General features: G+C 38.5%; 5 protein-coding genes across 7 annotated transcripts; 2 read left to right on the forward strand and 3 right to left on the reverse strand.

Annotated features, from left to right (window-relative positions):
• Positions 1–175: 175 nt before the first annotated feature.
• Positions 176–3805, reverse strand: LOC114519311 (WD repeat domain phosphoinositide-interacting protein 3-like). The gene is made up of 10 exons (XM_028539428.1): positions 3622–3805; positions 3421–3495; positions 2736–2837; positions 2493–2580; positions 2287–2381; positions 1870–2060; positions 1645–1730; positions 1204–1305; positions 1011–1120; positions 176–724 (listed from the first exon to the last, which is right to left on the reverse strand). The coding sequence occupies exons 1-10, from the start codon at positions 3686–3688 to the stop codon at positions 621–623; spliced, it is 1020 nt and encodes a 339-aa protein (XP_028395229.1). The 5' UTR covers positions 3689–3805; the 3' UTR covers positions 176–620.
• A 337-nt stretch (positions 3806–4142) lies between these two features.
• On the reverse strand, positions 4143–11206 carry LOC114519256 (sodium/calcium exchanger 3-like). The gene is made up of 10 exons (XM_028539357.1): positions 9588–11206; positions 8366–8424; positions 8012–8179; positions 7798–7867; positions 7358–7475; positions 6896–7131; positions 6308–6646; positions 5478–5656; positions 4938–5267; positions 4143–4682 (listed from the first exon to the last, which is right to left on the reverse strand). The coding sequence occupies exons 1-10, from the start codon at positions 10279–10281 to the stop codon at positions 4440–4442; spliced, it is 2436 nt and encodes an 811-aa protein (XP_028395158.1). The 5' UTR covers positions 10282–11206; the 3' UTR covers positions 4143–4439.
• A 265-nt stretch (positions 11207–11471) lies between these two features.
• LOC114519258 (serpin B5-like) lies at positions 11472–14868 on the forward strand. Of its 3 annotated transcripts, none has more exons than XM_028539359.1 (3): positions 11472–12653; positions 12770–12873; positions 13444–14868. In XM_028539359.1, exons 2-3 carry the CDS (start codon positions 12850–12852, stop codon positions 14650–14652), a joined length of 1233 nt encoding a protein of 410 aa, XP_028395160.1. In that variant the 5' UTR covers positions 11472–12653; positions 12770–12849; the 3' UTR covers positions 14653–14868. The 3 variants fall into 3 exon arrangements, with proteins under 3 accessions (XP_028395160.1, XP_028395162.1, XP_028395161.1); XM_028539361.1 differs by having other exon boundaries at positions 11472–12635; positions 12751–12873; XM_028539360.1 differs by having other exon boundaries at positions 11472–12635.
• Positions 14865–18773, reverse strand: LOC114519257 (alpha-L-fucosidase-like). Its single transcript, XM_028539358.1, has 7 exons — positions 18426–18773; positions 17570–17676; positions 17324–17454; positions 16690–16921; positions 16365–16497; positions 16034–16204; positions 14865–15484 (listed from the first exon to the last, which is right to left on the reverse strand). Exons 1-7 carry the CDS (start codon positions 18764–18766, stop codon positions 15238–15240), a joined length of 1362 nt encoding a protein of 453 aa, XP_028395159.1. The 5' UTR covers positions 18767–18773; the 3' UTR covers positions 14865–15237.
• A 326-nt stretch (positions 18774–19099) lies between these two features.
• On the forward strand, positions 19100–24859 carry LOC114519336 (serine/threonine-protein kinase 19-like). Its single transcript, XM_028539457.1, has 7 exons — positions 19100–19223; positions 20083–20231; positions 20931–21163; positions 21644–21800; positions 22889–22971; positions 23508–23572; positions 24774–24859. The coding sequence occupies exons 1-6, from the start codon at positions 19112–19114 to the stop codon at positions 23551–23553; spliced, it is 780 nt and encodes a 259-aa protein (XP_028395258.1). The 5' UTR covers positions 19100–19111; the 3' UTR covers positions 23554–23572; positions 24774–24859.
• Positions 24860–27507: the final 2648 nt, after the last annotated feature.

Below are 27507 nucleotides of genomic sequence, written 5' to 3' on the forward strand. Positions count from 1 at the left end.
AGGTAATCCTCGATTGGGGTAGTAAGGGGCTGTTTACATGAGCCCGGTTACCCGAGATTCAACGAAGCGTGAGATGATTTTGAGGTATTGAAATGAGCAGATAACATGATCCTGGCAGTCGTATAATCACCATAACAATAGCATGTGCTTGTTTGGTGTCATAAAGACTTATTTCAACACCTCAAAGTCCTCTCACGCTTCGTTGAATCTCGGGTAACCGGGCTCATGTAAACAGCCCCTTACTACCGGGCTACTATCATATGATTATTGTTTCAAACGTTGTAAGAATGCTTGAAGCGCAGTAAAACTATCGATTTTGGATAGCGCAATCCAGCTAAATATATATCGGCCCTCGGAAATTCTCGCATCTTAAAAGCGCATACCCTGGGTACGAATAGTTAAAAAAACCAAGTTGACTGCCATTTACCGTTCTATAGTCCTCGTTGGTAAAGGCCAACTTCTATTATGCGACGCGCGATATTATCAAAAATATATGGCAATTAATCAATATTTGTGTACAGTACATTCGTTCATTCACTCAGACTTACAGACCATGTTTAGAGGAGACCCTGAGGACTACCATAGACTGGTAACCAGAATCGACTGGCTGGTACCATATGCTAATCACCATCAGTCATCTGAAGGAACTGAGCATAAGCGTCTCTAGTGCACTCTCCTTTCGCGTTGAACGCAAATTTGTAGTAACTGCCGTCCGCACAAATAGCTGAAAAGAATAAATAATTTAAGTTGTTAATATCTGTCTAGGAGGAAGGGTCTTAGTCCAGGTTTCCTCCTGTAGTAACACTGGATCAATAAGAGATGATCCTTACTGGATCTCTAGGAAGAACAGTTTAGAACTGATAGAGTTATCCAGTGTAAATAAAGTTAGTTTAGTTTAGGTTTCCTCCTGTAGTAACACTGGATCAATAAGAGATGATCCTTACTGGACCTCTAGGAAGAACAGTTTAAAACTTAAGCTATTTTTCTCAATCATCTAATTCATAACTTACCAATAACAGAATTCTTATCATTACCAAAAGCACAGATACAAGGTGCTCCCTCAGGAACTCGAAATCGTGAAAAACTCCAAGTCGAATTAAAGTATTTCAAAGGCCTGAAGCTGAAGGGAGAAAGGGAGTGCTTTACAAAAAAGAAGATATCTACAGCAAAATGCTATATCCAGGACAAGAGTGTCTTTGTTACCTTGACTGTTTGCTTTTCTTATTGTCCTCCACTTCGAAAATATGAACAGTCCAGTGGTCACTTGACACACACAACAGTGACGAGTCATGATTGAAATTTATACTACAGAATTCACAAAGTAAAATAATAAGGTAAGGATCATCTGGGTGCATTGCAAGCAAATATACACACAATCTAAAATCTTAATCCTCAACCTGAATTTAAACCGTATTGCTAACTCTAATCTAAACCCTAAACCTTAATCCTAATTAAGCCTTATCTTACACTAACTCTATTTGTAACCCTTATCGTAACCAGAACCATAATTCAAACCCTTAGTCTTGCCTCTAACCTTTCAACGTAATGTAACTTCAACATAATGTAAATATGTAATTATTTTGGGAAGTTGCCTTAATATATCTTAAACAGAGGGCTCAACAACATGGAAAAATTTGTTTTTACCTAAATATATTTGCATTACCAGACCCTCTTCTTAGTTCATTTAGAAAATCACCAGTGCCAACATCAAAAACACGAATAAGTGTTCCCTGTGTTGATTAATAATAGTAGAATTGAAAATGAATGAAAAAACAGCCATAGATTTAAAAAAAACATTGGGAGATGCTCTTAAAAATATGTATTTATGTTTCTACAAGTGCATTCAATGTCACAAAGCAAAATCATTACCGTTTCCGATGCTGTGGCTAATCTTGTGCCTTGTAAGTTTAGACAGATGCACGCCAAATGCCCCTCATGGGCTGGGATATCTAATGGTGCTTTTTCGGTATTCGCAAGATCTACGATTTGAACGTGACCAGTTCTTCTCGCAGGGAACGCTAACAAGGAATTATTGCTACTTGGGCACAAAACACATAGACCTAAAACACAAAACTTGGCTATTGAATGATATGAAACCTTTGAAACTAACTTATGTACTTCACAGTTTTTACATTTTTTTACTCACTATCTGGTAATGCACCTAATGCAGCTATCATTTTGTTTTTACTTTGTCTAACACCAGACACTTTTATTTTCATTAGTAGAGACATACTATCAAAAAAATGGGTCAAAATGCGATTGTCTTAAGGAGTTCTGTTAATGTACCTTTTGCATTTGGCGATGTCTCAAAGACATGGAGTTGTTGAGGATTTTGTGTGAATGTAAAAACCTTGATGATTGTATCCAAAACCACAACAATCCTGATACAAGATAAATGAGAATGAAAACAATCAAATGGCCACATTTAAAGTAACCCACAGCTTTTATCTCTATAATAATGCAAGTCTAATGTAAGTATTGTGTATTAGTACCTGTCTCTTCGAAGTTTCACAGCTCGAACATCACTGGAGAACTCCAGCTGAATTACAATCGACTTCTTTAGGTCGTCCCAAATCAACACTACGGTGAAGAAAATCTTTATTACAAGAAGTAACGTTTAAAATGCTCATTATGAATTACCTAAAACACTCATTGCTGTATACCTGAATGACAAATTTACTTGTCACTAGAATATACATCCAGGTTGTTCAATTTGAGTGAGAAGTGGTCCCTACCTTTATTTGGAGTATATTTTGGGTTTTTTCCTCCTCCAACGAGGGCAACATAGTTACATCTGAACAACATTTCAACATACGCAATACCTCCATCGGTAAAATCTAACAAAATCACAAAACAAGTGGTATATATGTCGACACACTCAAAATGGTGAAAAATGATGAGGTCCCATGATAAATATACAGGGTCCCCTAATAGTTCCAAAGGGCCTATAAAACTTTTATTACTGAAAATAAGTGAATATTCATGAGAATTTCAGTTGCGTTTTTTTATACACCCTATAGAGCCACCAAGTTTAAAAAGAGCAATCAAATTTTTCATAACTGGTTAAAAGTTTGCATAAATGCTTCACATGGTGGCAAGTAGTATTTTGGCCTGGTGATGTGATTGATCTTTGATAAATTAAGTAGAAAAAATGAAGTCCTGAAAAATGAGTCCTTTTGGAAAAGCAAGATTAATGGTCGGGAATGTTAATAATACAATAATATATTCATATGTCCTAAAGCATGTGACCCAATGGCCAGTTTAAAAATGTAGTCATTTTGGTACAAATTATTCAAGAAATCATTTATTTAATTATTAAACTACTTTAATTTAATTATACAATCTTAAATTTTTAACAAATCACAAGCAATTAAAGTCATTAAAACGTATCGTATTTTTTAAAATAGCATTGCAAAGCACCTTGCCGTTCTTTCTCCTTCAAAGGATCGCAATTGTAAACTCGAAATCCGTTCTCCATCCCACAGGCAAAACAACCTTTATTAAAACAACGAGAAAACACAACGGGCGATAAAGCAAACACGAAATTATTGCGTTCACTGTGACACTTCACACAAGATATAAACCTCATTTTGCACAAGCAGTCAAGCCTCACATACTAACCTTGATCCTGATTAAATCCTGCGTAGAGCAAGCCATTTCCGAACGAATTTCCTCGCCTTAAATCCATTCTAACTTTCGGTCAAGCATAGGGAGTTTTATTTTAGAAAACAAAGAGAAATTACAAAAAGGTTGTTAATTTTTTTACATTTCCTTAGAAAACATTAGAATTCAGAAACTTCCTAACTTTTCTTCGACACTTTGACGCATGTTGAAATGGCACAAACCGCTGCAACTGCACGAACGCTGATTCAGAGTATTCGAATAAACGCCGATGGGGGGTTTTGCACCACTGACGTTGCTCCACCAGTGAAAAGTATTTCAGTGTTTTGAATGGTGGACAGCTCTAGCCAATCAGAGCCAGAGCTGAATGTACACCCGAATTCCACACTAGAGCAATTCTTGGATTTTCTTTGGGTATTTCGATTTTCATCCACAGAAATAGTTGGGGTATGTTCTCTACATTGCCAGCTGTGTTATGTGCAGACACAGATAACCACCTTACATATTTCTAAGATCGATATCCATATTTTTTAATATTTTCATGACCACTTTATGAATAATAGAAAACATTTTACTAAATTACCCGACTGGTGTAGGTTAAAAGCGACCAGTTTATGAAACTATATTTACAGTAATTTACATACAGACTGATACAGACAAGATATATTTGATAGCGCATACACTTGCGTGGTAATAGTAAAACTGAAAAATTACATTTGACAGTTTTCATTATTATCTCGTGGATTTTAATCGTCCAGAACGCTCTCCCATGTTTCGGATCAGTTAGATGAATTCTGCCAAAGATTTCTATCCACAGTTTATATTTTCACATCCAGTACGTCGTAGCTTACGAGAGATGAGATAATGATGTAAACGAACCAGAGAGAAATAAAGAAAACTCCGGTAATATATTTCGCCTTGTTAGGCCCACCCAGTTCGGCGTTTCCAAATGCAGAAACACGCCGCCGTAGGACGAGAAAAGCTAGACAAATCGTTGCACAAACTGCATACACTATTACACTGATTGTCAGAGTACCAGCTTCCACAACAAAGACCTTATCCTGAAATTGAAATGAAATTTATGAAAACCACTACAGGAGAACCTTACTACCGGAGGAAATCTAAACTAGATTAACTTTATCTATATTGGATAGCTCTATCAGTTCTAAACTGTTCTTCCTAAAGGTCCAGTAAGGATCAAGTGTTACCACAGGAGGAAACCTAAACTAAACTAACTTTATTTATACTGGATAGCTCTATCAGTTTTAAACTGTTCTTCCTAGAGGTCCAGTGAGGATTAAGAAGGCGGCTCTTACCTTGGCATGCCAGTAGGCAGCTGCAATCACCCATGGCGTACCCAGGCCAAGGAACACGTTCACACTATTACTACCAGTGACATTCCCCACAGACGCGTCGGCATGCTTTTCAGCAGTTGCCGCGGTCTTGCTGGCAAAAAGATCTGGTAAACTGGTTCCCATGGCGACAAACGTGATGGCGGTGACCTCCTTTTTCAGGCCGACCAGACAGCCAAATATGGTGGCAAGATCGCCAACGACTGCGGTTAGAATGCCAATCATTCCCAAGGCAACACAGAACGCTAGCCAGCCACCAAGCCAGGTACAGGGGGGACATAGAGCAAAGATAACCTGGAGTGAAGATTTTATGAATATCATAAATAGGTACAAAAATATAACATAATTTTGGAGTTGTAATGGAGATAAATACACTTGTAAGACCTGGTTGGGTAGAGTTCCCCCCCCCCCCACCCCTTTAGAAAACATTCCGATTAATACAAATCCCCATGTTGAACCCTCAAAATCCACTCCACCCTTCCCGCCTTAAAATGAGCTACTTACTTTCCATGGGAAGGTAATGAAATGCATGAAATAATCCATCGACGTTGCGTTCTCCACATCTCCCCCGTTCACTGACATTGCATTCCTGAACTGCTGTCCCCAGGTCTCCGAACCGAGCTTCATGCGGTTCAAATTAAGATGCGTGAGACCAACAACTCTGTCAAATACCCGCTTGTACTCTGGAACATTTAGAAATATTTGCTTAACACTTCGTCTAATATAAACCTCGCAGCTAGCTTCACGAATTAACGGTGCTGTCCTTCCAGTGGCCAAAATGGTCAAATCGGCGATATTTTGAATTGAAATAGAGTATTTCGTTACGAATATAGCAGTAAAACTGGATTTCCCGTGTTAGGCAGATTTTAATAACAATATACTTGAATGCGTATAGTATATTCAGTAATAACAATATACCAGAATGCTTGAGTTCTTAAAACACTCTAAAATACCAGGGGGCGGTTGTATCAAGCCCGTTTAGCTTAAACGGTGGATAAGTTCAAAATAGAAAGCAAGTCTGCCGTTTTATTCAACAAGCGAACAAAAAGTTTTTGACCTTAATACAAAGCTACTGTTTATAACTACATATTCAGTGCATAATATTCAAGTTGACTCATTCAAGATAGTTGTAAGAGTGTTATTTAATTTTGACTTATCCACCGTTTAAGCTAAACGGGCTTGATACAACCGGCCCCAGTAATCTGTTTTTCCTGAAATGAACAGGACCGGTCTGGCCTTTTTACCGTAAAAAGGAAAGCGCCCTAACAGAGCATTTCTGTTTTCAGGTATCCCACAAACATGCAAGAAACCAACACTGGTAACCACTCACTTACCATCGTCATTTACTATGGTGACAATAGTCTTCTGAAGACGACCTAGGGTGGCGCCTCCGGTCGGATTTTTCAACTCAATAATGAACGATTCATCCTTTTCGAATTCTTTATCATCATTGATGGCAATGTCAATCGTCTTGATCTGTTCAGCGTGCTCAAACACGACCGTTCCAGTTCCGCCAACATAGTCTTTACCTTCGGTCGCTGATTGGTCCTTGGTTGTCCACGTGACACTAACAGTCCCGTCGGTCCCTTTGGTACGCTCCAAAACTAAACTGGCCTTTCCGATACTTTCTTTTACGACATAACTGGGCTTTTGAAAACTTATCACACCAGGTTCTAGAGTAGAGATGGTACAGTTGCATTTAAGGATAAATATGGTTAGTTAGTTTAGATGATCCTTATTGGACCTCTAAAAAGAACAGTTTAGAACTGATAGAGCTATCCAGTATAAATAAAGTTAGTTTAGTTTAGGTTTCCTTCTGTGGTAACACTGGATCAATAAGAGATGATCCTTACTGGACCTCTAGAAAGAACAGTTTAGAACTGATAGAGCTATCTAAGTAAATAGCTTTAGTTTCTACCCACCGTCATCGTTGATAATGGTGACTTCAGTGATGCTCTGATGGCCGATCTGAACTTGTTTATCGGAAGCATCATAACAGGAGAGTTTAACGAAGAACACTTCATCTTCTTCCCACTCATTGTCGTCAACGATCTCGATTGTGACGTGTTTTATCGTTTCGTCGGGTTTAAATACCAACGAGTCCTTTTTCGCAATGTAGTCCGACTGTGCCATTGCTGTGCCATCAATAGTTTCGAAGCTTGATAGAGAGAAATGATGAGGTAATTAATGAAAAAAGTCGTGGTTTGTGTCTGAACTCTGAACTACCTGAAAAAGATATCTTAAACGTGGTGTATGGTACAGTGTAGGTAGTATTCTACAATAAGCTGTCGTGGTTTGTGTCTGAACTACCTGAGAAAGATATCTCAAACGTGGTGGTCCAGTGTAGGTAGTATTCTACAATAAGCTGTCTGGGTTCACCTTACTTCACAACAGCTGGTATCTTTGTATTGCCAGTTCTTATGATGGCGATTTTTACAATTTTGGAACTTTCCAACACCGCGTATTGTGGCGAGGCGAATTCAACAAACGTTTTCGGCGGTTCTGGTAAAGAAACCCGGGGAATTAGAAGAAGATATTGGAAACAGATGCCAGTATAGACAACTGGGGCCGGTTGTATCAAGCCCGTTTAGCTTAAACGGTGGATAAGTCAAAATTAAATAACACTCTTACATCTCTCTTGAATGAATCAACGTGAATATTATGCACTGAATACAATGTAGTTGTAAACAGTATCTTTGTATTAAGGCTTATTCGTTGAATAAGACGTTAGACTTGCTTTCTATTTTGAACTTAACCACCGTTTAAGCTAAACGGGCTTGATACAACCGATCCCTGATACTGTCAGATATTACAGTCTTCTCACCTGACTCAGAGGACCGAATATGGGATAGTGCATCAGATGAGAACTGTACTTCAGAAAGTTCGTCATAGGTCTTATAAAAAAAGAATAGTTTTTCATTTACTAAGATTGTATTTCAAGGCAAAGAAATATGAGACTTGATTCATGAGAACAACGGGCATGTTTCCTTTGGAAATAAGAAACGCGTTCAGTGTCATAACAGTGAAACATTATTCACCTCATGTAAATGAGTATTCATTGACGGCGTCAGCTTCTTGCCTCCTCCAATCCCCCGTAGTGCTCCAACGCGGTAGTACCCATAATTCTTCGGCGTCTTGGCCTGAATTCGCATCGCGACAAGTTTTGCTTGATCCTCCTCAGTGAGTTGATTATTCTGATTCAACTCCTGGAAAAAATTCACAAGATGATTACGTCCGGAAGTTTGCTGTTTTTCAACCAACAATGAAACCGTAAAGTTCCGGGGGGGGTGTTCGGAACCTACCTTGATGAAACCGTAAAGTTCCGGGGGGGGTGTTCGGAACCTACCTTGATGAAACCGTAAAGTTCCGGGGGGGGTGTGTTCGGAACCTACCTTGATGAAAGCCATGATTTCTGGGTCCTTCGAAGGCTCAAGTACCTGGGAACCCTCAGCTATTGTGAAAAGAAAAAAGGTTGTTAAATTAAAGAAGGTGTCCAACTTGGGCCCCTTGAATATACAAATACAGGTTATGCAAGACGTGACAGGGTAAATTTATGAATTTATTGAGCGTTTCCCGTGCCTTGTTGACGATGTTGAATACAAATTAATCGGTAATCTTGTTAATTCACTCATACGCTTGCGACACAGGAGCATCCACTCAGTTTATTAAAAAGATTTGCACGCGTCTATAATTTTGTCCCTGTTTGTGACGTCATTTAATTAGATCTAATTATAGGACAAGATGGCGGACAACTCGCCATCTTCAGCCTGGATATTTGAAGAACTAAGAAAGATGTAAAATTTTGATGATGAAACTTAGTATATAGTTTTAGGAGTTCTTTCAAGGAGGTTATTTTTCATTGCCAATTTCCTTTAACCTCATAATATTATCAAGAGAAAGATTCTTCTTATTAATTGATAGATTGATTGCTTTTCTGAAACCCCGTTTACAAAAAAAGTACGATTTTCTTCTTTTGGTAGATGTGAACGTGTGATTAGTTACGAATGTTCTGATGTATAAGAGCTCTTATTTGAACATCAGTAACTAATTCACTCGTTCACATCTATCAAAAGAAGAAAATCGCACACAAAATCGCAAAAAAAAGCTGGCTTTAAAGCAGTTGAAAGAATAATTTTTCGGTGGACTGTCGGTGTCCCAGGCTCGCCTCACTCAACCGCACCGTCGCGCAGGCTCAATAGGGACCTTACGCATGTTGGACGGCAACACGACGACGACGCGGCTGAAATTCTCCTTTAAATAGATGCTATAGCAAAGTGGTTGTTGTATATTATTAATTGTACCGATTTAGTGAGATATAAGGCGTTAAAAACATTGTGTTCATGTTTAAGGACAATTCTATAGAGCCTAATTCGAAGTAGGGCTCACTGGGTCCTGAAATGCAACCGTTCTAGGCAAGACGTAAAAAACGACGTTTTCCCGTTGTAAACAGAACGAAGACAACGTCTAAAACCCATCAAGGGTCTTTAATTATTCATTTCTTTTCAATGACCCATTGTATTGATAGCCGTCGTCGTCGTGTTCGCGTCCTACATGCGTAAGGTCCCTATTTTGAAATGCAATACACCCAATCGGTTTGAAAACATGCAAACGTACCTAATTCGAGCATTCCTATGTCTTGCGAGGGTCGCACTCCAGAGGAAGAACAGCCCAGTTCCTTGTCGGCCATGTAAGCGACAATAACCAACATCGGAAAGAGGAGAAATGTAAAAATGGCCTCCCAGAGATCCACGACGTTTTCGCTGCTAACCTTCAGGATTATCACAAGCCAGACGTAGGCCATGACGGAGCACACAGCCGTCACGGCGAACACCTTTAGCGATTTGATCGTCCGTACCTCACCATTAGGTATCGCCATGACGCACACGCCCGTGATCACGAGCAAATTGAACGCAGCGGAGCCGACGATCGTGCTCGGCCCCAGTTTCCCGGCTTCGAAATTCGTGCCGATGATCTCTATAATAGATAAGAGAATTTCCGGGGCAGACGACCCGAGTGCCATTAGAGTTAAATTCGCGACGGTGTCGTTCCAGACGCGAACTTCCACCTCTTCGAAATCGTTTGCAGCGCCTGGCTTTGCGACTTTTATGATCTTAACTTTACTCGTGATTGTTTCAATTGCGCACATGAAGACATCGGCGATGATCGCGACGCCCGTAAAAGACCAAACCAAGGCAACCAAATAGAATATAATGCGCACAGCTTCAGACCATTCGCTTTCATTAAGTATAGGTAACAATAGAGTACCTTCACTTTCCTTTGAACACTCGTAGTTGACTTCACAAGGCATTTTGTGATGTCCGTTCGAAAACTTGATTTACGACAGGCTGTGTCTTTGTAGAGTTTCCCAACTCAAAAGTCTCGTGGTGAACTTCTCTTTCCTTTTAAAAACTACACCACACAAGTTTAATATTCAAATATTCAGTCTCCAGTGAATTTCAGCCCCAGTTGCCAAAGGAACCGAACTAGAACTTGCTGTAGGAACACCCAAAAATTCCACAGATATTTGCCGATTTCTATTTAGACGTAAAGCCGGTAAACTTGCCGATTACTTGTAAATATGTCTTCTGAAACCGATTCAGCAAGCGTAGACTACAAATATTGCAAAGTACTTTTTGTTTTCGATATCAAATTACGCCGGACCTTCGAGGAAACAGCGTTTCGCCGTCTATCAACTTAGCCCCAAGAATCCTGGCACGCTAACTCCAGAAGACCTTTGATAAATACTGTAGATAATATACTAAATCCAGGGATGATTGCGAAATTCTTTGTTCAAATATTTAAATTCAAGTTGCCTCGGATCTTCAAAGCCAATGTTCTTTGGTTCTTCCGAACGCGAGTACACTCGGACAATCGACGACTCTCGTTGTGGTTATAGACACAACTTGGGAAGCTTCTACTATACAAATATAACTAACGTGATGAATTTCTTATATGCCTAAAATTGGTAACATACAACTCAAGCGTGACATTCACGGCCCTCAGACTCGAGTGTAGAACTAACCAGAGTCCTCCGGAGTCATCTTTAGCTTGCAGCGAAATTTGCAAGGGAATGAGAGGCGACGATTCAATTTTGTTTGACAGAACTAACAATTTACATGTTGATTTAGAAACGCCTGTCTCTTGGCTACCGATCTAATCGCTAAGGTTGAAGTTTCACATCATTTAATACACAAACGAAACACACAAATAATACAGAAAGCGTAGTTGGCAAGGCAACAGTAACTATAACGAATTCAGCTGCCTAATGTGCAAACTATATACGAATTATGTTGCTTATATTGTTTGCCTATAAGCTTTTAAGTTGGAAAGCGGATTTTTTTTGTTTCACGATACAAGTTTGACGGTTACTTCGTAATACCTATAAAGATTAGACTATAGCGATTGTTATTGTGGTATTATCTTCGCTGGAAATTGACTAACTATAATTGCCTGGTTAGGCTAGGTCTCAAAACTCTGCGGGACACAGGAACTTATTTGCATGGGAAATATCGAGTGTCGACTGTCGAGTGAAATCGAGAATGCTCGACTCGGCGAGTTTGACTCGGCGAGTTAGAGAAGAAAGCTTTTCTCAACCGCAAAATAATGTTTTATTTCAATCCAGCGATGTGTCACCTGATGAAAGTTGACATTTTATTTTGAATTGAATCTCACGCGAGTGGCTTGCTCTTTAGCACTCCGGAAATATTTCTAGCACAAGAATGTTTTATTCTTGAGAGTTATTTTCGTGGATAGACTAGAGTCTAAGACAATCTAAGTGGATATCACTTAAAAAGCCTTCGAAAATGAAACGTGTGAACTGTGAAACCATTTCTCGTTTACGAAGTAAAGATCGGGTAGAATTATACCGTCACGAATTATAGAAAAACTTTAAAACAATTCTTCAGCGAAATTGAATACGCCTATCTCGGCTATCTGTCGAAAATTCCAGACGAAAGTCGAAAGATATTTTAAATAAGGCAACGGGATATGATATTGATTAGATATTCATGCATGTCCATAATTTATGATATTTTGTCAAAAATATGAAGAATAACAATTACTAACAATTTTGCATAATTATTATGTATGGACGAATTTTATCAATTTTGATAGATATTGCTTGTAAAAACTGTGTAAATGATGGCTATATTTCAGTGCTTTCGGTCTATATCAAACTGAAATCTCGTTTAAGAAACTTCATTTAAAATAAAACAATGAATGCACGATGAAACATACCGGTTGCATATGATCTGTTTGGGATATTTGTTTAAACATTGATTGAGCCACTGAACACGCGTGTTGATAAACGAGAGCACGCTTCTGATTGCGTGTTTTACGCAACGCAGCTATCTCAACACGTAAACATGGGCACCTGCACAAACCAGTGGCACAAACACTTTACATAAAATGACATAAATACTTATGCATGCATGCCACCCGCTAAAAGTGCTTAACATGACAATTCCAATGAGTGAGTTATGTTTACAAAGACATAGCCAAGTCTCATCTTCACTGCCTGGTAACCTGGCTATATGAAACTACTGTTTTTTACACAAACGTGCAATTCAACAAGCAAAATGCTTCTGTATGATGTTAAGAACCGCGTGAAAATAACTTTATTTGATGAAAACGTAAAATGAGCAATCTTTGATTTGATACAAGGTAGGAATTATGATAATGGTAAGTTATATATGTCATATGATACGTATTTTAGTTTATTCGTTTGTACCACAGTATTAATGATAGTCTGTTTTGATTTAAGCAAATTTATTTTCAGGGTATCGTTTATATTACAGGGGATATCCTTAAGCTGACGTTCAAGACTATTAGAGTAGAGTCTTGCTATCTTGAATCGACATTGTTAAGAACTTTCCGCATGGCTGAGTTATTTTGGAATGAGGTAATCAGCTTTGCTGGCCAGGTAGAATTCGACTCGATCATTACCAAGCCGAGATATGGGCTTCAGAATCACGATGCACGCCCTGGGTTAGGACCAAGGCTGGCGAGAGGGGGTGAAAAAGGGGACTGGGGGGGGGGTGGAGTGCTGAGGGAAGGGAGGTGAGGGAAGGGGGAGGGTTGAGTGCTAAGAAAGGCCCGGGGAAATCTCCTGCATGTAATTACCTAGCAATGTCTTTGTTGATTTCAGAAGACTGAGGAACCTTGGGTGGCGGGAACCGGCCTTAGTTACGATAGAAGGCCCACCCCATACCTGGTTTCTCAAACCCCTATCACATCCCTAAAGGCCCGTTTACACTCTCAATTTTTGCTGCGATTTTCTTCTTTTGATAGATGTGAATGAGTGAATTAGTTACTGATGTTCAAATAAGAACTCTTATACATCAGAGAATTCGTGACTAGTCACTCGTTCACATCTATCAAGAGAAGGAAACCGCAGCAAAAATCGCGAGTGTTAAGAACAAAGTCTTAGGCAAATTTTATAGACTTTTCAGATATTTTTTCTTTCCACAAGGCGGAACGGGGAAAAATGCAAGCTGGAATAAACAACATCAAAGGCGCAGCTCAGAAGTTGGTAAACAATCAGGCAATTAATTTATTATCAAACTATGGCTCGGAAAATTTCATCGTTGTTCCAGCAAGCATTGGGATCTTGCAGTTCTTAGCAAGTCTTTTGGCCGGCGACAGAGATGAAGAAAGCATTGGAAACTCCGTGGAAAAGGACGAAGATTTTCACGAAGCGATAAAATTCACGCGTAATTTACTGGAGGGTAAAAGCGACTTGTTGGGAAACGAGGTGACAATACTCCACAATGTTTGGCTGGAAAATGGATTGAAACTCGATAAGGAGGTTCAAAAACTCATCGCAACATACTGTGAAACGAGGATTCTACCGTTAGCGAATGACAAGATTATCAATATTAAGAAACTGCAGAGAAAGCTTCAACAGTTAAACAAATCGGGAATATTTACTGACGAGCTACGTACAGCAGAGTTTTCTGAGATTTCTCCACTAGAAACACTCTTCGTATCAGCCGTTTATATCACCATGGAATGGAGAGAGCCGTTTCTCAGTAGCCTCACGACCAAGGGAACTTTTCGTATCTCAGAGACGGAGAGCATTGAGGCTGAGATGATGGTGCAAAAAGGAGGAATGGTTTGCGTAACATGCAAAAACCTGAACGCAACGGTGTTACAACTGCCTCTAACCGCCCGCAACATGTGCCTGTTGGTGTTTTTACCGAATGAGAAAACGAAAGGGGTGGACACCATTTCTGGAAGATTAACTGCAGATGTGTTTCAAGAGCTTATGAGACAGTTAGGCCGAGCTAAACCAGCACCTGTGTATGTCACTTTGCCAAAATTTAGTTTGAAGCACTTTGGAATGTTGCCAGGTCGCTGTGAGATCAAGAATCAAGATGACCGCTCACCGGAAGCATCTGGATGTAGGATACTCCATATGACAAAACTCACGATAAACGAATTCGGCTTGAATACACGCGAACGCAAATCCGACCAATCAGAAGCCACCGTGATATCGCACGTGATGCATGATGGGATCAAATGGACGCACTTTACCGCCAGCTCGCCATTTCTGATCGCGCTGGTTGAACTGGAGTATGAACTCATTTTTCTCATAGGTAAAGTTGAAAGACCTGAGATAACTAATAATGACAGACGATGTAGTGGTGGAAGAAAGGTTAGAAGATGGCGTTGTATTTAAATTATCCATTTTATTTCATCCATTATTTTACTATATCTATTATGTTACTGTTATCATTGTTTATTACAAAATGTTTATTGTTATCTCTTGTATATTTGGTTAGTTTATTTCAAGCGTTTTTCCCTGCGAGCCTAGCCTAAATTTATTGCAACGAACTTCGATAAGTCCACAGGACCCAAGATTATCATTAAATGTTAAATTATAACTATATTTTTGATTAAGATGTATATCATGTTAAAAATAATTAATATATATATATATATATATATATATAATTTTATAAATCTATCTTTAGTGTCACGCTCAGCGCAATTTTAGCAAAATAAGAGTCTTAGAACGCTTTCCTTTAAGCGTCTAAAATGGTCAGACCGGTCATATTTTGAATTGAAATAGAGTATTTCGTTAAGAATATAGCGATAAAACTGCATCTTCCGTTCTAGGCATATGTAAATAACGATATACTTGAATGCAGAGTTCTTAAAACACTCTAAAATACCAGTATTCGGTCTGAATCGAAATACAACAGGACTGGTCGGGCCGTTTTACCGTATAAAGGAAAGCGTCTTTAGAGCCCTTTACAAAACATTACTTGACATTAGATAGTTTCATTACCCAGGCATAATCTGAGGGGATCTGCGAGACAGGTACCTGGGGCATTTGAATGACCATACCTTTCCCTCCAGCCCCTTGTTTCCACTCTATGTCCACATTTAACCCCAACATAGCTACCTTAGTTTGAGAAGGATCTGTCGTTGGTGCCATCAGCTCTAAAGTGTTGTCGGTGGGCCACTGCAGAACGATAGCATAGGCAATCCCGTCTTTTGATGTGTACCTTGGGAAAGAACGAAGGTTTTTGAGGGTGGGGGGATTCTCAGATGAAAAACATTACTGAAAAACTATTTATTTTATCCTTAATTAAAGGGAAATGACAATTCAAGTTATTTTCTTTTTAAACGATGCAATTTTGAGCATAGTTTTCCGCTACAAAGTTTGTTCACAAAATTTTCATTTTTTTGTTCAAATTCTTGAAATCTTTACGAACAACGACGTTCTATTGAACTACAAGTAATCTGGTTGGCTAACTGTTGATAAATATATCTGAAGTGAAAGTGTTTTTTTTTGTTATGAGCAGTAACACTTCACCCAGAACGTTAGGTTAAGTAATATATCAAAGTGAAGCAAACGAAAATATCAATATTCGGTGTCGAAATTTCAAGACTTCTGTGAAAGATAAATATGTAAGAAGCAAAACGAAATTAATTCTGAAATAAATTTTGTTTTTCTCATTGCAATGTCCATAGCCGTTCAACCTAAATTCTTGAGTTTTTTAATAGCTTCAAGTTTATACAACACAATTTTCGGTCTACATATCATTCATTACCATATGCCTGGAGTTTTGGTCTCATTTTGCACTCTCCATGGCTTAGACGCGTAAATAGCTTCGCCGTTCACTCTTAACCAATCTCCCATCTCCGTGAGCCGTTCTTGGAATATTGGGACGATTCTACCATCGTGGGTAGGACCGACGTTCATCAACATATTACCACCACAACTATAAGACAAAAAATATCAACAAGTTTCATGGAAATTCAGGCCAGTGATTCCGTTTTTACTGGAAATATACAAACTAGAAATACATTCATGCAGAAAAACTCTCGCCATCTCACACCAGAGAAATAACTTCACGAGCTAGATTATTTAAAGTTTAATACCTGACGGTTTCAGCCAGTGTTGAGATGAGTTCATGAATGGTGAGAAAATCATCTAAGTTCGCCTCACGTCGAAAGCCCCATGACTTTTTATCAACCGTCATTGCGTTCTCCCATTTGTGCTTCTGCAGTACGCCTGCGCGACAGAATGTTCACGGTATTTTGAATGTTGTATACAAGAATTGAACGGCATTTCCTGTGTTTTGATGGCCTGATCCAAACACCTCGGAATGTTGCTTGAGTTGACATTCCCTCGTGTTTGGATCAGCATCAATGAGAAGTTGGGTATGTTTTAGAAAAACTGGTACATTTTGGGGGCGAACTTTACCTGGGTTGTATCTATCTTGGCAGGTGTAGGTCCCCCCGTGATGACACATGCATCCACTGCCCCAGCGATCGTTTACTACAACTGTGTCTTTCACAGGGCTTTCATTGTAGAGCCACGCCAGGAACTCGGTGCTTCCCCAATACGTGTCCGAAGCCTCCCAATCGCCGTCTGACCAAATATATTCTGGTTTGAACGTGTTTACCATGTCATACAGTTCAGGCATCAGTATGTTCTAAAAGTAAAGGTGGTGTCATGTGTTGGTGGTGTTGATGGTGATGATGGCGATGCAGCAGTAGGGAATTAAGGAGGGGTTGTAAGGGGGATTTAGAAAAAGGGGTTGCCAGGAGCATTTAGGAGGGGGGGGGTTGAAAGAGGGATTTGGAAGAAGGGGGTTTGGAGGAGATATTTTGGAGGAGGGGTTAGGGAAGAAGGATGGATGTAGGTGGTTTGAAGGAGGGATTTAGGAGGGGGTTGAAAAAGGGACTCAGGATGAATGGGGTTGAAGGATGGATTTAGGAGGAGGAGGAGGAGGGGATAAGATTACACTTTATTCTCTATTATTACTTTACACTATTCAATTTCGCAGGCCACAATGTGTGACGTTTGGTTGTAAAGAAAATCAAAAAATACTAACTGTGACATAACCACGAGTTTTGAAGCCATTTTCCTTGTCGTCCAAGTACATGGGATTAAACCATTCATACAGCGAATGATACAGACCAAATGTAATCTTTGTTCTTGCTCGGATAGATTTTGCCAAATCACCTGTGGGAACATAATGAATGCAAACATAGACCAGAGAATTATGGAATTATTACACTGCTTATTACCAGAGAATTCTAGTGACAATTTTAACACCAAAGTGCTTTTCCTAACTTACCCACAAGATTGCGATGTGGTCCAACATCTTCTGAATTCCAATTCCAGGAAACATTTGATTTCCAATTGGTGAAACCTTCGTGATGTTTGCTTGTTAAAACGAAATATCTAAAAGGTAAATTAAGTTATATCAATACTGGTATCATCCTCACTGAAATTTTTGAAATGGACATATTTTTCTTGTAAGGAGCAATTCTTTGAATGACCAACTTTGGCTGGGGTAAGAGTTGGTAGTATAAAACGAGCCAAGATCAGACACATGTCTAGAGATTATGTTGTATTCTACAAACAGGGGTAGGTTCTACAACTATAAAAACTAAGTAGAACAATGGAAATGATAAAGTAGATTCCTCACAAGGTTGCATCACATAATGTGCAACTTTATCATTGTGACCTGACACTGCATATATGGCACCTATTGAGATCTCTGCTCAATTTTTCAAACTTAGATAGCAAGAAACCACAGTTTTCTAAGGCTTGCATATACTTTTAAAAGGGGAAATAACTTAAGGATATGGTTAAAAGAATGACAAATGCAGCAATTTATCAAACAAGCATTGTTATTAAATCGTTTATCTAATCTATTTTTAAAAGCAGGGAAACCAAGAACATGTCCTTGCCTGATTGTAAATATTTAAACATCGCAAATGACAAAATTCAAAGATAAATACTTTAAACAGGCGTCAATCACAATATACCCAAGAGCTTTTTTACTGTTTGAAAAGGATAAAAAAAGAAACGAGCTAGAGTTTCAATTTTCAAATACTTAATGCGTACAGTATGCATTAAAACGTTAATTTAATACAACTGACAGCAATCACTGAATATGAATAAGAATATCTCGAATTACATCTTACTTCGCCCCAGATTTTGCAAGCAAATCAGCCCATGCATCCGGGTTGAACATCTCTGCACGAAACATCGGTGCAAAGTCAGGATATTCAAATCCCGGCGGGTAATTCTCTTTCATGAAATTCACGTAAGCTGGGTCGCCGCTTTGCCAATTTTTCCAGAACCACTCGGAGCCGAAACTCGGCACGGAATACACTCCCCAGTGCATGAAAATACCAAATTTTGCTTCGTCGTACCACGCTGGGTTTGGTCTCGAATCCAGGGATTCCCAGTTTGGTTCATACTTGGAGAAAACGCTTTTAAATGACACGAGAAGAAGGAGAATTGAAAAGAAAGATGAAGCCATGTTTTGACAGATCGAAGAACAATGAAAATTGCCTCCGGATACTTCATGTTATTCCCATGAAGCGCACTACCCGACAAAGGCCAACTGATCTGATATTGCAAACTGGATGAGAAAACTCAGAAAATTGAATGGGATGACTTGGGAATTGGGATGACTTTTAAATTTTGTTAACTGGATAAGCCCAGGATACCATAATCTACTTAAACTATCAGCAGCATTTGCAATTTAATCTTAGAGATAAGGTTAAGATTAAGATTAAATTAAGGATTAGGGTTACCAAATCCTATTAATCTCAAGGATTAAATTTGGACCAATTGGACTATTTTTCTGATATCCTTAGATGCAATGAATGAGTTCTCTTACTTTGCACCAGATTTTTCAAGCAAGTCAGCCCAGGCATCAGGGTTGAACATTTCCGCACGGAACATCGGTGCAAAATCGGAATATCTGAACCAAGGTGGGTAATTATCTTTCGTGAATTTCCCGTCAGCTGGCTCACCATCGTGCCAGTGTTTCCAGAACCAATCCCTAAAACTTGGCACAGAATACACACCCCAGTGCATGAAAATACCAAATTTTGATTTGTCGTACCATGCTGGGTTGGGTCTCGAATCCAGTGATTCCCAGTAAGGTTCATACTTGCAGAAAACGATTTTAAACACCACAAGAGAGAGAAGAAACGGAGAATGAAATAAACACATTTTGGCCAGAAATTTAGACAGAAATTATAAAAAACAATAAATAATAAATATATAAAACTCTAGGATACTTCATACAATTACAATGAAGCGTACTGCGAAGAACAAAGGAAAACAGATTTTATCAAATTTCGACTCGAATTTAGCTTTAAAAATGGTAAAATATCTTGAAAAACAACGGCTATATGTACATGTTGAAAAAGATGCTCTGATACTAAAACTTAAGTTTTTTTTACAAGATAAACCCGAAAACTATTTGAAAACAGTTATATCCCCTAAGACATTATATCGTGTTTACTTGAAGTATTTCTGGCGTAATGGCGGAAATATCATCGGATTTTCAGAACGGTTCATTGGCGAAAAAAAGAAAAAAAATCGATGATAATGATAATTCGTGCTTAGCTGATAAGCAGAGTAGTTCAGGTATAACAAATATAATGTATAACATAGATTGCTGCAATTTTTAGGAAGTACGATGAAAGTAGATCATTTCTACAATAATGAGTGGTGGCAATGCATTGTGGTAGCATATATTTGATGAGTTTACAAGTTGCCAGCATTTGTTGAAAATCATGTGTCAGAATTTGACTGTTATCCACCAAATCTTTGTCTTCACAGCTGAACTACCCAGTGACACAATGGCTGCTATTTTGTACATCAAGTCGATATTTCCACACAAGGTTTTTGGAAATTTATTGCCACCAATAATTTTGAAACATCAGATCTATTGCATTGTGAAGGATAAGACGATTGTTGATCGACAACTGGTAATGTTTCCAAATCATTGGCTAATATGCAATGGTTGTATGAATGTTTTAATGTATGGTAATTATGTATGGTATGGCATATGGTGTTGTGTAGGATGGTATATGGCATGGTACCATATGATATTATGGTATTGTAGGGTATGGTATGGTGTAGTGTTTTATTGTGCAATGGGTTGTGGTGTGATGTTATATGGTATGATAGGCTATGCTGTATGGTGTATTGTTGCTTTGGAGGTTATGCTATAGTACGGTATGATACTGTACAGTATGGCACGGTATGGTATGGTATGGTACGATACTATACAGTATGGTATGGTATGGTATGGTACGATACTGTACAGTATGGTAGGGTATGGTATGGTATGGTACGATACTATACAGTATGGTACGGTATGGTATGGTATGGTACAATACTGTACAGTATGTTATGGTATGGTACGGTATATGGTATGGTACGGTATAGTACGGTATGGTACGGTATGGTATGGTATGATACTGTACAGTATGGTACGGTATGGTATGGTATGGTATGGTATATGGTATGGTACTGTATGGTATGGTATTGTATGGTATGTTATAGTATGTTATGGTATGGTATGGTATGGTACGGTATGGTATATGCCTTTTATCATATTAAATGGTATTCAAGTTACAACTATTTGACTAGAATTTTCTAATCATATCACATGGTCATTTCAGAACAAACTCTGGCAAGAACGAAAACTACAATTATTCAAACTAATTTCTGGTTCGGATGAATTTGCTTTGGTCTTGATGGAAGATTTCAAAGCTCATGTAAATATGAAAAAAAATTCCAAAAACTCAACCATCCTTGAGAAATTTTTAACAGAGATCCTCCCTGGATGCTGCGATGTTAGCGTCAGCACAAAAACATTATCTCAAGAAAACAAGATCGGAGAAGCTGATATCACGTAAGATCACGTCGTTACTCTTAGGCCGGCTTTCCAGTTTCCACTATCGCGTTTTTTGTACGTACGTATATACGCATGCACGTAAAGTCTTAAAACCCTCTAAGTTGTTGTGTAAGCAATTTTATGCCAGAGAAAACACACGAAATCATCAACAGAGTCCAACCCTATGCACGTATTCAATTGTTGATTTCATAAGTATCGTTTAAATTATTTTAAACCTTTACGTGCGAATTCCCCCGAATTTGTTTTTCATGCATATGTCACAAATTCTGCGAAGCCTATATATATCTCTTTAAACATTAATGACTTCAAGTTGATCTAAAACAGAGCTATTATAGGAAAAACTAAGACTTGCAGTTTAGGTTTGCGGTCTCCCGCTTGCGGTCGACCTTCCAAAAAACGAAGCCGGTACGTTGTTTTCCATGCAAGATCAAAAACCTTTTCTTTGTATTTTTAACCATGAGATGGCACTCGTTTTAGGGTTTTGGTGAACAGCGGTTTACTCCAATGTCGCGACGTTGGAAGCTGGTGGCTTGGGATACCAGGTGCTGGTGTGTTTATGAAGAATTTCACACGAGGGAGGCAAACTATTTTGAGAATGATACGAAGGCGGAAATTTAAGGAAATTTTGCAACGGGTAATGTTTGACAAAGCGAGTTTTCTGGCTGTATTTTCGCGCCGAACGAAGTTATTCGTTTCGGCAATATACTCAAATTGGTTCAGTGTAGTTGAGAGCTCTAAGTAGGCGGTTTTCTACGGCACAGGTATTATATTCTTTTCTTTGGCAATATACTCAAAATTGTTGTAGTTGAGAGCTCAAAGATGGCGGTTTTCTACGGCACCGATATTCTTTTCTTTGGCAATATACTCAAAATGGTTGTAGTTTAGAGCTCTAAGAAGTAAGAAGGCGGTTTTCTACGCCACCGGTATTCTTTTCTTTTGAGCAATTCGGTCCAGATGCTTGCATATATGAGAGAGCTTTAAATTACCAAAACAAACTGTGAAATGGTTCATGACGATTCGCACGAAAAATCGTAAACAGTTTTATGGTGTAAACATGCCTGAAGAATTGATCGTAAATGTTCTCAGAACTCTGAATAAATTCATTTTATTCACGTCACAAGGCCTTTATCTTTTAACTGATATTGTACGGTAAAGATAAGTTAAAAGTGAAAAAGTATATAGTTTTAACCTCAACTCAATTTCCAACGCATGCACGATCAAATTTTTGAGACCTTGTTTTTGAAAAGAAGCTAGATTTTACCTTCGGTAAAGATAGCGCCTATACCGCTCTTTCGAATTTCAAATTACTTTACGACGAAGATGCCGCATTACCGGAGTAAATAGATTAAAATAATTGCAGGAACATCAAATATATGAGGTCGGATGGGCGACTTGAAATATAGTATATGCAAATTTTACAGACCAATTACAAGTATTGATATTGACTAATGTTTTGTGACTGCCCGCTTATTTGGACGACAAATTTGTGGCGATTAGACAGCAATATATATCGGAGCGTTGCTTGTAAAATTGCGTTTTTCATAAACTACGACGTATTTTGCGGTGAGAAATTTGCAATAACTTTGATGCATATATATATTTATAATAAAATCGGTACATTTTTCAAGGTTTGTGTGATTTTCGACCTCAACCGACAATTTTTACTGTAATTAAGAAAAGATATTTGCAGTTGATTTTCATGCTAAATTTTATTTTCCGTAGGACCTAGAGAGCTATAAGCTGAATTCCAAATTGGGCATTCAATACCACATCTATGACATCATTGGAGCCGAACTTGTTCAAAGGTAAACGGGTATAAACAGTTTTTAATTGTCAAATATATATAATGCTTCCCCGTACCATTTGAGAATACTTTTAGTGTGCCGAGTAAAACGGTCTTAATGAAAAATTATTTAAGGAAATTACTTAAAAGTTAGTGCATTTTTGCACCCTAGCTGTGAAGACGTTATGTAAAAAACTAGCTTACCGAATGGGTTTTGTACTTATCAGGGGCCGGTTGTATGAAAGCCGGTTAGTGTTTTTTCAATCGCTTTAAAATCGCCCGTTGTTTGCTATAACTTTGATTAAATCTTAGTATTCCTAAATCGAGGATCCTCTTCAATAATTATCTGTTCCAAAGATGAAATTTTATCGTTTTTCGAGCATTTTTAGAACGGTTGAAAAAATCACTATCCGGGTGGATAGCGCCATTCGTCTTTCATACAACCGGCCCCAGCTAGTTCAAGCGAGTGTTAGTTTTATATAGTTTATGTAACTATGAAAAATGATGGCATTTATTTTGATGTATAATAATATGTGTGTATATTCTACAATATTTTAGCATAGAAACAACGTCAGGTCCTCTGTTACGTTTGCCCGAAACGTGAAAATCCGTCGGCATTCCAGGTCAGTGCTCGTTTGAAACATCCAACAATTAAGTGTTCTCTTCGTCTTTGAAGTTGCGAAATGTCTTGTACGACATTGCCTTAAGGCTCGGTTGAATCTAACCTTAGGCTCTCGCCTAACTCTGCAAGATTTTGTTGTGTCAATCTCCAAAAGCTTTGCAATCGAAATGAATTTAGTTTATTTACGTGTTGTTTGAACTAGCTAAGATCTCTCCATACAGGACAATTAATATCCTACAGCAATATAAATATTTTGTATTTTGTAATGGTGTGGACATTCTGACTCGACAATAAAAAGAATTATTTTTACGACCGCCTAAAGCTCTGTTTTAAACGTCTTTAAATCAAATTTAGTAATCTTAACTCGAAGTATATGCTGACGTCAGTGGTCAGCTGTTCGAACCAAAGCTGTATTTGCTCGTTGTCTTCTCTCCAGCATTTTGGTAGCTCGTTTTCATGTGAATGCATTCATACGAAAAGACACAAGTGTTTTTTGCACTCCAGTTTAGTATTATAGAGGCAATAAATCATTTTATCGACGGTTCGCTTATATATCCGCTGTTTATAATATGAAAGATTCAATACTTGACATGCACGGACGTGAAAACTGTGTTTTCAAAACGGACGTTCTGACCTGTTTGAGCAGCTGTTATCTTCGATGAAGCAATTTCTTATCGAGATTTCTTGCGTTTTGCAATTATGGACAATCTTCTTTCGTTAATTTATACGCAATTGCCAGATGCATTGATGCGAAAAATAATACACGGGCCTACATATGCTGAGGGTTTTTGTAAGTGTTTAAAAGCAGCGTGGTAAAGATCGTTGCAAACCCTGGACTCTGGAAACACTTTGAAAAGCTTCACTTAAATACGATGTATATACCGCCGGTGTCGTTTCAAGGCCAATTAAAATCAAGGGACTTTCGGCGTTCCAGTTAATGTTACTTGAAAGTTGTATAATTCTTCCCCTATCTTTTCAAATCTGGAAAACGTGAATCAACTTTTCTTTCAAAACTCCAGTAATTGCATGGCTGGGTAAATCACTTTGAGAACTTTCGACAGATCGACTTTCCTATAAAATTCCCTGTAGAGCGACTCCGTTTCTTATATTCCAGATCTGAATTCCCGTTTTAATACGATCCCCTTTGGAGAAAAAAATCGTCATATAGCTATAAATACGATTCTCTTTTTCCCACATACTAGGAGTGAATATATCAGACACAAACAACAAGACTTGGTTGCCGAAAACGGTCAAGCAATAATGAATCTCTCAAACGAAGAACCACTGGATCACATATTCGACAGAGGTTGGGTGAAGGATTTTACGATTTTTTTCCTGGTGGCCGTCATCTTATTAACAGCCTTCGCGAACGGTATGGTCCTGTGGGCGATGAAGCGGTTTGTTGCTCTACGAAAACCAGCCAATATATACCTCGCTGGACTTGCTATCGCCGACTTCTGCATGGTTGTACCGTTAACGCTGAAAATCGTGCAAATATGCACCCGGGTTCCGGAGGTGTGCGTCGCTCAAGGCATTTTAGAGCTTATCACGGTGTCTTGCACTAGTCTTCATTTGGCATGTATCGCCATAGAACGCTTCGTCAGCATAAAATATTGCCTTCGCTACGAATTCATCGTTACCAAACAAAGGATCTACATATCGATTGCGATTATGTGGCTTTTTACAATCATAGCATCGTTTGTTATACCGATGGCTATCGACCATATGCATGGACATTTTCAGAGTTTAGCTGATGGTTTGGTGACCTTATGTTCCCCCGAGCAAAAACCTCGTATGAGCGAGTTACCTAATCGTATTTTCCATTATGCCGAGTTCATGCTCATATTTTTCTTTGCACTTCCTTGCGCGATCATTTTATTTTGCAACACGTATATTTTTGTGGCCTCAGCACAACAAAGAAGAAAGATAGTCACATTGCAACCGAACGATGTTTCGAAATGGAGCGTTGTTGCCAAGCGCCTTTTGGGAGATCTAAAAGCGGCTAGGACGTTGTTCTTCATTCAAGCCTTGTTTGTGATGGCTTACTTTCCATATTTTGCTGTGACTGTGCACAGAATTGAACACAGTGAAGGCAACGAAAGGACTTTATTTCGCGTCTCAAAATGCTTGTCTTTCTTAACGACGCTTACCAGTTGTTTAAATCCTGCAATATATGTCTCGGGAAACGAACAGTTCCGAGTCGCGTTCAGAAAATTGCTTCGAATTCGTAAAAAAGTACGGCGTGGATCTACGTCTAGTTAATCGAATAAAAGACAGATATAATCTTAATACTTGTTCACTGATTATGTGTTTATCGTGTATTTATTCAAAGGTATTCATTAAAAAAAATGTATAATCAAACAGTAATATAAATTGACGTGTGCTAATTGATATATATAGGCTCATATCGTAGAATGCTACCTACACTGGACAACCGCGTTTGAGATACCTTTCTCTGGTAGTTCAGACACAAACCACGACAGCTTATTGTAGAATACTACCTACACTAGACCACCACGTTTGAAATATCTTTCTCAGGTAGTTCAGACACCAGCTTATTGTAGAATACATGCAATCACAACGTTTAAATATGGTTTGGACACAAGGCATTTATACATTGGGCTGCCAGATTTGAAATTTTTTCAGGTAGTTCAGACATAACCACCCACAATGCCACAAATAACCCCTACGTTCGAGCGTTCTTTATCGGGCAGTTCAATCAAAAACAACTATACCGATTACAAGAAAAGACTGCAGTAGGCTTTTGACTGCGGAGCTATCCCCCGCCAACCAGTGAATTAGATTTCTATACTTGACAGCGAATGAACAATTGGTTTTCCGTTATATAGGCAAATGATATATCTCCATATGTTTTGTGTTCGAATAGACTTTGTTATTTGCGGCATGTTCTTTGACATGCATTGAAACTTGCTGTGAAGATGCAAAAATAGATTTTGGAACAAAGACTAACCTTTATATATGGCTATTTTTAAAGGATTATTGTAATAAGAGCGTTTAGCACAATAAAACATTGAGATTAGTTTGCACTCACTTGAACCATGCAGTGTTATGTCAGTGTCATCACTGGAACTCTAGGAATTACCGTTTAGAACTGAAAAAGGTATCCAGTATAAATAGTTTAGTTTTGGTTTCCTCCTGTAGTAACACTGGATCAATAAGAGATGATCATTACTGGACCTCTAGGAAGAACAGTTTAGAACTGATAGAGCTATCCAGTATAAATATTAAATAAAGTTAGTTTAGTCTAGGTTTCCTCCTGTAGTAACACTGGATCGATAAGAGATGATCCTTACTGGACCTCTAGGAAGAACAGTTTAGAACTGATAGAGTTATCCAGTATAAATAAAGTTAGTTTAGTTTAGGTTTCCTCCTGTAGTAACATTGGATCAATAAGAGATGATCCTTACTGGACCTCTAGGAAGAACAGTTTAGAACTGATAGAACTATCCAGTATAAATAAAGTTAGTTTAGTTTGGTTTCCTCCTGTAGTAACACTGGCTCAATAAGAGATGATCCTTACTGGACCTCTAGGAAGAACAGTTTAGAACTGATAGAACTATCCAGTATAAATAAAGTTAGTTTAGTTTCGGTTTTCTCTTGTAGTAGCAAATAAATTCAAAATTTCTAATTTTCTTCATATGCCGAAGACTCACGGAGCTAAGGCCGCGGCCTGTTTCAGACGTCGAACTTTTCATGTGCCGTACCTAATGCAAATGAACCGCTAAGGTCGTTTTAAGTTCATTTGCATTCGATTTGGCGCATGACAAGTTCGACGTCGGAAACGTGCCAGAAGAAATGTAACTAATTTAAAATACTAATAATTTACCTCATTTAACTAATGCTATGATTGCCACAGCACGAGCGTGCTTTTATTGCAAATATCACTGATTATAATTATTAAGACGTCATCTTCAG

The sequence above is a fragment of the Dendronephthya gigantea genome, unplaced genomic scaffold (genome assembly GCF_004324835.1).
Source record: "Dendronephthya gigantea isolate DGI-Jeju-01 unplaced genomic scaffold, DenGig_1.0 000013F, whole genome shotgun sequence".
NCBI classification, from domain to species: Eukaryota; Metazoa; Cnidaria; class Anthozoa; order Malacalcyonacea; family Nephtheidae; genus Dendronephthya; species Dendronephthya gigantea.